This window comes from Crassostrea angulata, chromosome 7 (assembly GCF_025612915.1).
Source record: "Crassostrea angulata isolate pt1a10 chromosome 7, ASM2561291v2, whole genome shotgun sequence".
In the NCBI taxonomy this organism is placed as follows: domain Eukaryota; kingdom Metazoa; phylum Mollusca; class Bivalvia; order Ostreida; family Ostreidae; genus Magallana; species Magallana angulata.
The window spans coordinates 17,448,396-17,460,296 of record NC_069117.1 but is presented as its reverse complement, the minus strand read 5'-3'; the positions used below and the strand labels follow the sequence as shown (position 1 = coordinate 17,460,296).

The 11,901-nt window shown below is 34.3% G+C and overlaps 1 protein-coding gene and 1 long non-coding RNA gene across 2 annotated transcripts; both read left to right on the top strand.

Annotated features, from left to right (window-relative positions):
• Positions 1 to 455: 455 nt before the first annotated feature.
• LOC128191451 (uncharacterized) lies at positions 456 to 1,966 on the top strand. The gene is made up of 3 exons (XR_008244431.1): positions 456 to 667; positions 804 to 947; positions 1,376 to 1,966. It is a non-coding gene; the product is annotated as an uncharacterized LOC128191451 (long non-coding RNA).
• A 1,065-nt stretch (positions 1,967 to 3,031) lies between these two features.
• On the top strand, positions 3,032 to 11,795 carry LOC128192720 (medium-chain specific acyl-CoA dehydrogenase, mitochondrial-like). The gene is made up of 12 exons (XM_052865641.1): positions 3,032 to 3,189; positions 3,760 to 3,847; positions 8,382 to 8,479; positions 8,820 to 8,990; positions 9,251 to 9,331; positions 9,593 to 9,832; positions 10,143 to 10,214; positions 10,336 to 10,404; positions 10,512 to 10,607; positions 10,862 to 11,038; positions 11,189 to 11,260; positions 11,451 to 11,795. The coding sequence occupies exons 1-12, from the start codon at positions 3,172 to 3,174 to the stop codon at positions 11,520 to 11,522; spliced, it is 1,254 nt and encodes a 417-aa protein (XP_052721601.1). The 5' UTR covers positions 3,032 to 3,171; the 3' UTR covers positions 11,523 to 11,795.
• Positions 11,796 to 11,901: the final 106 nt, after the last annotated feature.

Here is an 11,901-nt window from a genome sequence, read left to right as displayed (position 1 = left end):
GGCTGATAATAAATAACTAAAAATGAGGAATTCAAATTAAATTAAATTAGGATTTGCGTTCATGATTTTGAGAATTCACCCCCTTTTTTTAATCGCTTGTCAAGATATTTTGGATGAAGCCGCCCCAACACTTTTTCAAAAACAATGCAAAGTGCTTGAAAGGTTGAATATCCTTTCCTAATTCCTATGGTTTGAAATAAAAAATGCATTTCAGTTGATCTGCATCTTAACTAACAAATACAATTTATAACATTTGACTGTTTTATCTTCCGCTTTCAAGCTTACGTGCAATTGTTTGATATATAAGTACATTACTAAAGTATAATTTAAATCAATGAAAATTTTTTATTTCAAGTGATAGTACAATGTACATGTACAAGCACTAGGTCGAGGAAAAGACTGAAATATCTTCTTAAATCTGCACGTTCCGTTTATTAATTTATGAGTAGTATAGGGAGTAGCATTTCGTGCTGATCCTGAATGATCCTGAGATCCTGAGTCATTTAAAGATCCTGTCAACACCGTTAATTTAAAGGCTGGCGTGGGAAGAGGATTATCTTAATCTGAAATGATCAGCATTCTGGAGCAATAGAAATCCTAAATGAACAGTTGAATTTGAAGCATGCTGATCAGGATCCTGGCTGCGACTTGTTCAAGGTCCGAACAGGTGAGTTAATCTGTCGGGATCGGGTATGTGTAAAAGTCAATTACCAATTATTATGGAGAGATAATATTTGAGTTAGGAATAGAAAGAGCAAACATTATCAAATTATTTAGTTCTTTATGGTTTTTTTTCATTTTAGTGTTTGTTTAAGGACAATGGAAAAGCCAAGCAAATTTAAATTTGTCGACCAATGATCCTCTAACAATGAAAAGACTAGGAAGAAAAGGTTTAATGCAAAAGTATGGTTCGGTCAACGTTCACTGTCATTGTCAATAGGGTCAAGGTAAGACATTAGAACCGTTTTAACAAGAGCTTGGACTTTGAGCAGAGCGTGATAAACTCCGATTTGATGAAGACGGGGTCTACTAATGGTTAACTGTCCAGTCATTAGTTAATAGATATGCATACATTGAACGCAATGACACTCGTCCGACTTCATCCAGGGATGTATATTTCGCTGAAACAGCGTCAGATTCACACAGCAGAGCAGCGGTTTTGACAGTCTATGAATGTTGGTGAGGTTCTCTTAGCGAATTAGAAGAAATGAGGTCAATGTTTGACAGCTTGTTTTGATGAGCAAACTAGATAAAACATCCCACTGAAAGTCCAAGCTCTTGTTAAAAAGGGTTCTAATACATAAACTATGTAAACCAAACATCTTAAATAAGACTTAGATATAGAGATGTTTTTGAAACATTTTTTTTTTTTTAGGTTCAAGCAAAATCCGCACTTGGAGAAAGCCTCGATATAATCTTTTCTAAAAATACTGTGCTTAGGGAGTTTTGATCCCCTTCATTGCACTTCGCTTAAGCTTCGTATCGTTTGGCATTTGCCTTATAAGACTTTTTTTTTACATTTGCTACAAGAAAATGACACGTTTATCCGGTCATTGAAACGAAGACAACCATACGACAGGACTCGATTGCACAGCAAACTCGTCTCTACAATTAATAGGAAATGCATAACAGATACATAATAGACTTACATGGAACATAATTATAAAAAATGAAATAATGAGACATCAAAACTCTTACTCTGAGTCTTGCGTCGGAACCGCGCATAACTGCCTTGATCTACACACATACAAAAAAAATCTGCTTCAAAAATGTGAAACAATACAACAAACTAGTGTACATTTTTCAACATGTAAGAGATTTTGAAAACGGGAACAAACTTGCCATGGAGATTGCTCTTTTCCTGTGCCGATTTTCATCCTTGTCACCTCATCATCATTATCAGGCAACCCTTAAACAGAAAGGAGGGGAAAAAATATATGAGAGAGAGAGAGAGAGAGAGAGAGAGAGAGAGAGAGAGAGAGGTTGAATATAAAACACTTACCTAATTTCTACCCTCTATGCTCTCAACTCTTCTAATCAACCAGTGGGTGATTCTTCAAACCATATTTCTCGGCCCACTCTTGATAATTTCTCCCTCTGCGTAGAACAAAAAGCTGCATGTTGACAAAATTTTGATGAAGGCACTAAGCGTAGAGTAATCGCACCTTCAAACTGGCTCCCTTTTAATGTTTCTCCCCCCTTAATCGGCAATGACTTGTTGTTACTTAATTACGCCGTTGATATGTCTTAACTAGTTTCAAGTTTCAACACATTAACAAATTAAGTCTCAATATGATTACATATGTAATGCATGTGTATTTCTTACTCAAATATTGTCTTCCCATTATCTGATAATAATTGGTAACTGACTTTCACACACCTGTTCGGACCTAGAACAAGTCACAGTCAGGATCCTGATCAGCATGCTTCAAATTCAAATGTTCATTAACTTCATTTAGGATTTTTATTGCTCCAGAATGCTGATCATTTCAGATTAAAATAATCCTCTTCTCACGCTATAGCCTTTAAAACAACTGTATGGTCAGGACAGAGACATAAATGACAATTGTATGTGTTTTCTTGACTCCGAAGATTCTCCATTATTGAGTCTTCGATTTTGTTGACTTGTTCTATATTTTTTTATATAACTGTGTCAACCAGATTTTATTTATGTCTCTGGTCAGGATCATTCAGGATCAGCAGGAAATGCTACTCCCGAAACTACTCTTATTATCAGTATCGAAGTTAAAATTCATTTCAAATAAGATAGCCTAATTGATACATGGTTGATTCCATCGAATAGCTTTGTCTACAGGCACGTAGCATCGTTTTTGAAAGGGCAGCAAGTATACCTTTAGGCTAACTTCAATTCTTCAATTTTACTGTTTATTTCCTTATATTTCATTCAATTTTTTTTACATGGTCCTATGAAAGTGGAGGGGGGGGGGGGCAACTCCATGTTAATTCTATTTTTTGTATGTAAATTTAAGAAAATGGGGGGTGGGGGCAGCCCGTCGTCAATCATTATATTTTTATCGGGCTCGAAGTACGTACGCTACCATTTCGTGCACGACAACAAAACGGGGAGAGACCAAGTTGAATAACTGTCATTATAACACTGGAGAAAACCATAATTCGGAAAGTTAAGGATATATTAAAAGAAGTAAAACAATGACAACCTTAAGGCAGGTAATGCATAATGTTAACTTTTAAATTTTCACGTTGCGTCTGTATAAACAAAAATAAGTTCATAAGTTCGAATTGCCTTTACTTTTCGAACTTTGACCCTCTCAGTTTCATACGTTTTTCATATTATTAACCTATGCAACTGCAGTAAGCAAAAATATTTAAGAAATTAATCATATGTTTTTTTAAACAAAGATTACATCAAATGAAACCATTTGGAAATGGTATAAACACTTTGTTTTATAAACAGCTGAAGTTATGTCATCTGCCAGTTATGAAACGCTGTGAGCATAAACAGCAAAAGTGTTTCGCTTTTTCTACAGTCAAGGCCTTTTAATTAATTAACCAATTAATTAATTTTGTAATCGCAGGTGCTAGAATTATGCATGATCAATGACAAAAAAGTTTCTAAATTGAAAAAATAAAATAATAAATCATCAATTTGAACTTAAGCATTTGTTTTGTTTTTAATCAGCTGTTAATAGGGGACCTAGTTCGTTTTGAAAAGAGCTATTCAGTATATGTAAATTAAATTCTAAAACAGAGACTAAAATTGTTTAACTTGCTTTGTAGCTACCAAAGAAGTTTGGCTGTTTGTTACGACATGGTTCAAGGAGACAGTTCTCAGTCACAACAAGGGCCTCCGCAGGAGTAAATTTTGGTATAAAATATAAATCAATGCTTTGAAAAAAAAATCCCAAAACAGACCCTCATCAGCAGGTTACATGTTTGTATTGTTTTTTTGAGGTTTGCTGATTGATGTGCTGTAAAATATTTGGCAGTGTGACATCATTTGAGTTAGGATGAAACTTCAAAGTTGAAATTTTTGGAAGTAATTAAACAGCCCGTGTTAAAGAAATTCCAAGAATTTATGAAACTATAGTCAGTTTGTAGGTCAAAATTCACACCATCTTGTATAGCTTGCCGACTCTCTAAGTAAGATTGAGAGGACATATATTGGCAGTGGTTTGTTATGAAGGATCATGAAATTCAGAGAGTAATCTTTGCAAAGTTACTACATGTACCGGTATTTAAAAGAGCCTGCACAGTTGCTGTAAATTACTTTATTAAAATAAGTGGATTTAGAGTGATACATATAGTGCTGAAACGAATACCATAAATCAGTATTCGAATATTCGTGAGTATTATTCGATTCGTATTCGAATATTCGTAGACGTCATAGACAATGTTTAAAGCATATATGATAGTTTGTATTACGAAGTGGGTGTATGTGTAGACTGCTTAAACATGTCAGTTCGAAGTTGACACTTAATGCATGAGCATCCATTGAATTGGGTGCGCATTTAATTTTTAAACAAATAATAATATACTGATTTTTAAAAAATTTCCATCAACTACAATCAAAAGATTTATTACTTCTTTAATGATATACTGCAGTCCTGACTCCTGTATGAGACCGATACGTAACTTCGTAAGTCAGTCAAAATATTTCCGCCATGTTTGATATAGTATTAAACAGAAAACTGAAAACGCTCATAACTCCGGAAATGTTCTGTTTATTTAAAAAAAAAAACAAATTATATCGAGGTATCTTTTAAAAAAAACTTTCGATGTACCTTTCGATATTAACTCTCCGTAGCTCACACTCGTTCGAACAGTTAAGCAATTTTTTTCTTCAGCGTCTGACACGAATTGAAAAATCTAGAATGTTTGTCTCCGTTCGATGTAAACCCTGCTTTTACTTTCAAGGTAAAAAAGCATGGCGGAAGAGTCTATTACTGGGTTAAGTAATAGACTCTACCAAGCATGGCAGTCATAGATGGCTTTATATTTACTTTCGTTCCGAGTAAAATGAAATAACACGATACTGCATAGTTTACAGTGCTAGATATGGGTGTTTAACATGTGAACGAATATTCGAATGCTAAATATACATTCGAATATTAGAAATTTACTATTCATTCGCGAATATTCGAACATTCGTTTCAGCACTAGATACATATGTACATTGCTACACAGTTGTCTTTCCACCTACAGATATCAGGTACCAACCTAGGGCAAAATTTTAGGGAGACTTCAATCCACTCTGACAGAAAAAATAGGGAGAAGTTTGAGAAATTAGGAAGTCTTCCATAATTTGACAATGGCATAAAGCTAATGATAAGATTCAACCTTAATTCAAATTGGATTAGAAGCACTTCCAGGGTTTGTAAATGTTGACATGCTGCTGTGATATATTACATATAAAACCTGTATGGTAACTTTAAACAAGCTTCATGGTCAAATGTCAAGGTTTATATAGCAGACATCTGGGAAATTCTAGATGGGATATCATAGTGTTTCTCTCTCAGTTGTCCAGTCTTACCTTGACACTACCAGAGACATAAATAACAGAGATTGGCAACTCCGCCATTAGCGTGTTTTGTTGTAGAAAAATGGTACGAGACCAACCTTACTTCGAGGACTACATTTTAGTAAACTGAGATAATGATCTTAAACTTAAAAGTATATTGTTTTAATGAAAAGTGTGCATAGCTTTTAGACATTTTTGAAACAAAGAAATGAAAAATAAGATTAATATACAGAAAATATATTGGCCAGCTATAAAACATTGGCGAAATCTCGGACGATGAGTAGCCAACTGCCTCCTAAAACTCCTCTTTTATTATTGTTTATATGACATAAAAATATAATATTTTGAATTTAATGATTTGGTAATGGGTTTTAGCTGTTTAAATTTCGATATAATTGTTCATTAAAAAGATATACTGATTAAACTGGGGACACTTTACAATATGGACGGCTGGATTTTGCGAGATTTCGATCTGTTGCCAATCTCTGTATTTATGTCTCTGACACTACTAAATAACTGCCTCTACCTGCAGAGTTTGTAGTGACCGTGAACCAAGTTTCCTAGTCAGAGGTTATAGCAGACCTGTGTGAAATCATTGTCTGCCAAGTCTATTTCTCCCTTGGCCTTATCTGCTGATAGAGTGATTAGTGGATAAAAGATGAAGAATGGTAATTAACTCAATATTCTCCATCAAAGCAATGTCCACTAAAATGCTTTTCATTGTTACGCCCTCTAATAACGGTGGATCTTTGAGATAATCGCCATCTCAATGATGTTTAGTTTCTAAACAATCTTTGATGAATCTTGTCCTGAAAAAAAGACACCTTGAAAGCCATTCACACAAGACTGCTTTTTGCCTAGTTTGGTTAAAATTGGTTTTTGGATTTAGGAAAAAAGATGAATTGTGAAAATATATGAAAGACACTAAAAGCTGCTGGAGAAGATTTAAATAAATGAATTCACATGAGCTTTAAGCTTAGATGAGCCCCCCCCCCCCCCCCAAACAAAAAGAAAAAGAAAAAAAAGATTCATTGGAACATGAATTGGTTGAAAAGAGATTTAATTAAAAACAATGAGTTCAGACAGATCGTTCATCAGTTCATTAAATGATATTATTTGAAATTTGCTGCACTCTCTTGGTACAAGATCCTTTAAGAATTATTCCATTAATAGTTTATTAGTCCCCTACCAGTTTTCACCGGAGGGGACTATAGCTTTCCTCTGCGTCCGTCAGTCCGTCTGTCCGTCCGTCTGTCTGTCCCACTTCAGTTTTCCACACTTTTTGGGAGTTGATTTTTAATCAACTCTCCTATGCAGTCACTCGGACAAACCGAAAGTGAAACAGCGTTTGGACATCAGCACAAATCATTGCTCCTGACAAGACTTAGTTCTTGAAGATAATTGATGAATTCGATGTAATGTATGCTAAAGCATTGTTTTTCAAGGAAACTTATTTACAAATACCTTAAAATTGTCAGATTTTAAATGGTACGAACAATTTAAATATTTTTTGTAGTCGTATGTATTCCTACGCCAGAGTTCAATATAGTCTCGTTCAACTCGACGCTCGGCTGTCTCCGTAAACCCTTGTCGGAGATTTATGGTGTCAGCCGAGCGTTTGGTTGAACGAGACTAGAGTTCAATATGTCTTGGATCCATACAATTTTCGAGAAATATTTCTACCACTGATACATAGTTTGATTGAATTAATTTTATCTTTAAATATTATTTAACATGATTCACATGGAGGTTTCTCGACATTCTAATCGAAAAAGTTCAAAAATTCATTTTATAAAAAATATGCGTAATTCAAATTAGAAACTACGTATACATGTACTTGTCATGCAAAATAACATACCATTGATTTTAAAATAAATAAACATCGACAAAATCAACTCCCGTCAGTTCTTCAGTACTTTGATTTTCTTTATGAGTTCGAGGAATAATATGAAATTTGCTGAACAGCTTCAAAATGTCAAACTACAGATCAAGTTTACACTTTTGTAGCGTCTGGTTGACATATTTTCGAGAAAATTAATTTTTTATATTCCAATTTTTTAATGTTCGGGTTTGATATTCTGCATAACAGTACATTGTTTTCACAATTTCCACAAACCAGTAGGGGACGTGTATTGCTTATGCAATACTCTCAGAATGCTTGTTTCATGTGGTCTTTTCAAGGGCATTGATATTTTTAGGCCAAATATGAAGAACCCATGTAATGCCATGTATTGTAATCAGAAGAAAATCAAAATGTTAATTTTTCTTCATTATTAAGCTTGAAAAAAGAGGTTTTACTGAAATTTATAAGTTCTTGATGTTCAAGGATTTGTAGTGCTTTTCTTAAATTTCCAAAATAGGCAAAGTATTTCAAATGCCTCATGGACTACTTTATAAGCAAAAGTCCCAATATATTAGCCACCATAAGCTAAGGCAATAAACTGGTATGGTTATGAGGTGAGTTTCTCCATTACCAACCAGGCAGTCACATGTCAGATATTTTTCAAATGATTGACACTAATAACACTTTGTCACTGTAATTATAACAGATAATATCCTGAAAGAAAAGGAACAGAAAAATTTGCTTAGTTAACATGCAAACCATTCCCTGCATGGGGACATTAGCCTTTTGAACAGCTAAAGATCTGTCTAAAGGATTTTCAAGGGCTATTTGTTTCAATATGGGTCCATTACTGCTTGGCATGCATTCATTGCTACAAATATGTGGAGCAAAGATGGGGATGAATTTACCATATTGTCTGTATAATAAATACCAAGCAAATATGCTCATGATACTTACATTATCTGAATTCACATATTTTAATTATATCCTGATATTTTGTTTCATCATTGATTTTTTGTTGTTGCTTTATTTAAACAGAATTATCAGATGAACAGAAAGAGTATAAAGATTTGGCCCGGAAATTTTGCAGGGAGGAAATAGTCCCCAATGCTCCACATTATGATAAAACAGGGGAGGTAAGTGCTCTCTTGAAAATAGAAGTTCAGAGGAAGTTATATTTTATGTGTTGTGTCATATTTTTATTATTGAAGCAAAAAAACAACAACAAAAGAACAAAACTTAGGTTATCCTCTATCGATACCTACAAGTAACCAAAAAAAAAGAAGAAAACATATTTCGTTGATTATATAATCGCAAAATGTCTTTTCATCATAACTTTGGTAAAAAAAAATCAATAATAAAAATAAAAGGAGTTTTTGAAAAAAGTAGATAAGCACTGTTGAGGAAACATCATCTTATTACCTAAACTAATCAATAACGGTATCAGATGTTTTATAATATTGTCATCTCTTTCAGTACCCTTGGGATATCATCAAGAAAGCTCACAGTCTTGGTCTGATCAACATGCACATTCCCAAGGAACAGGGGGGTTTGGACCTGGGAATCTTTGACACTTGTCTGGTCACTGAAGAACTGGCCTATGGCTGCACAGGAATCCAGACTGCCATAGAGGCAAACTCATTAGGGGTAACAACACCTCAAAAATTGTACTTATATAGAGGGCAGAATGGTTATGTCTGTTTTTAGACTTTTCAGCTTTTTAAATCATATCTGAAAATTTAAGAAAGATCTGATGGGTAATATGTTGCCCACCAAGCCTCTTGAACTTAAGAAGAGGAAGAAATAATTACAGACTATAAACAAAAGACGTCCTTAATCTTTTCTCTGGTTTATTTATATATATATATTTAATAGATATACCCATGTACAACATTTCTAATCCATAGCAAATGCCTGTGATAATTGCTGGTAACAAAGCTCAAAAGGACAAATACCTCACTCGTATGATCGAGGAGCCATTGATGTGTGTGAGTTGATAAAAATAAACATAGTATTATTTAATATGTATTCGACTGTTGTATTTTATTGAAAATATTTTTTATAGCCTTTCAACAAATCTTTTAATGGATAAACTAGGATCCCTCTGTATATAAATTAAATAAATTATCATCAACACATTTTTTTAATTGATTATTTTTATTGCTATTTACCAATATACTGGTACTGTATATGATGAGATAACACATACATTTGATGAGGGTTGAGGTGTCAATTGATTCTTTACTCAGGCATACTGTGTGACAGAACCAGGGGCAGGGTCAGATGTAGCAGGGATCAAGACCAGAGCGGTCAAAAAAGGGAATGATTATGTTCTCAATGGCCAGAAAATGTGGATCACAAATGGCGGACATGCTAACTGGTACTTTGTTTTGGCCCGGACGGCAGAGGACCCAAAGACGTCTGCAGGCAAAGCCTTCACAGGGTTTATTGTGGACAGAGACACCCCCGGAATCACAGTGGGCAGAAAGGTCAGGAGTCAACTTCAAGCCCTAGATTGTTTATGTTACATATTTGCGAATTTGAATATTCCTCCTTATTTCCTTAGGAAATCAACAAAAAGATACATGTACATGCATAACAACCCCTTTTGTTTTTCTTTTATTTGTTGCAAAACTTGCTTTACAAAATAAGTTATTAGGGATGGCAATTATATGTAGAATTGACAGTTAATTAATGGTACATGTAACTTGTTCCAGTTGTTTAAACTGTTAATCTTATTAAAATTGTATCAAAACTATATCATATAAAAATTAAGATACCTTGATCTTGTGATTTCAGGAGTGGAATATGGGACAGAGAGCTTCTGATACCCGAGGAATCACTTTTGAGGATGTGGTTGTTCCAGCAGAGGTCTGTGTACAGTGAGACATTGAGCAGAAATGTCTGGCTTAAGCAGCATGGAATATGAATTGTTATAAATATTGGTTATGGTACATGTTTGGTTATTGACTATAGTTAAATTTATTTTTAGAATGTATTGGGCTCAGAAGGAATGGGATTCAAGGTTGCAATGGGAGCATTTGATAAGACAAGGCCACCGGTATGTAATAGTGACAGGAAACCTTATCACAGCACTACATATTCCATGGTAGTTGTGTAAGACTACCTATACATACAAAAAATTGATTGACTTGTTTGTATTGGCAGGTGGCTGCTGGGGCTGTAGGTTTGGCCCAGAGGGCTTTGGATGAAGCCACCAAGTACTCCATGGAGAGGAAAACGATGGGAAAACTCATTTGTGAGGTACAAATTTATCTATATACATGTATATGTGCTTGTCTGAGTACATATATTATCTCTACTCTTTTGGCTAGTAAACAGCGTTTATACATTTACCACCGTAATTCATCATTTTCCTTGTTTTTGAAAATGTAAAAATGCTGGCTGTTTTTTCTCTGTTGTCATAATGTCATTTTTGCACTGGAATGTAAAAAAGAATTACAATGAAGTAAAATACAGGGCCTTTATTAAACTGATTTATTTCTTTGACCTGCTAGCACCAAGCTGTTGCCTTTATCCTGGCTGACATGGCCATTGGTGTAGAGGCAGCCCGTTTATCTACCATGAGGGCTGCCTGGGAGATTGACCAGGGGAGAAGGAACACTTACTATGCTTCCATCGCCAAGGCTCTGGCTGGGGATGTTGCCAACAAATGTGCCACTGATGCTGTACAGGTAAAAGTGACAAACTACATGTACTCCAATATTCACACATGCATTGATACGGTTATAACTGACAATTGAACTTTACTTTTCTCTCTAGTGCATTGGTGTAAGACAAGTGTGTTGATACTTACCATGCTAAAGAACGTATATCATTTGCAGGTGTTTGGAGGAAATGGCTTCAATTCTGATTATCCAGTTGAGAAACTGATGAGGGATGCAAAGATTTATCAGGTAAATGATCATGCATACTTTAAAAATTTCTTAATGTTATGATATAAATACCATCAATTAATGAGTACTGGGCATTTTTAACCTGGTTGCTCTACATTATAAATAACACTGGTAGGTTCTCAAATTTGGCCCCTATACCCTTTAATATTTGATTTTGATTCAAGCTAATACTTTATTCATATATTTGTAGATCTATGAAGGAACAGCCCAGATTCAGAGAGTAATCATATCTAGAGAATTACTGACACAAGCCAATAGCTAGGATAATCAAACAATCTGGTACTGTCGCAGATTAAATGGCAGTTTGTGATACTATGCTACATGAATGTAATTTAGACAGATACAGTGTATTGACTCCATTATATATAACTTATTTCAATGCAAATTACATGCATATTTGATGGGAGGGATAACAAATTGTTAAAATAAATTTATCTTGTTATATTCTTGAATCATTTGATACTGGTAGCTAGTAATTATATATTTCATTACTCATATCTTTTTTCTTATAGAAATAAACATGATTCATGATAAATATTGTCTGTTATTCATTTAATTCTTAGAGAAAGGGACATTGAAATTGTGCAAAATATGCATTTAACATACATTTATTATTTTCCTGTTTAATGGCACTGAGCACT

Coding starts and splice junctions, on each gene's coding strand:
- LOC128192720 (XM_052865641.1), top strand. Junction 10,405..10,511: donor TTGATAAGACAAGGCCACCG/GTATGTAATAGT, acceptor TTGTATTGGCAG/GTGGCTGCTGGGGCTGTAGG. Junction 10,608..10,861: donor TGGGAAAACTCATTTGTGAG/GTACAAATTTAT, acceptor TTGACCTGCTAG/CACCAAGCTGTTGCCTTTAT.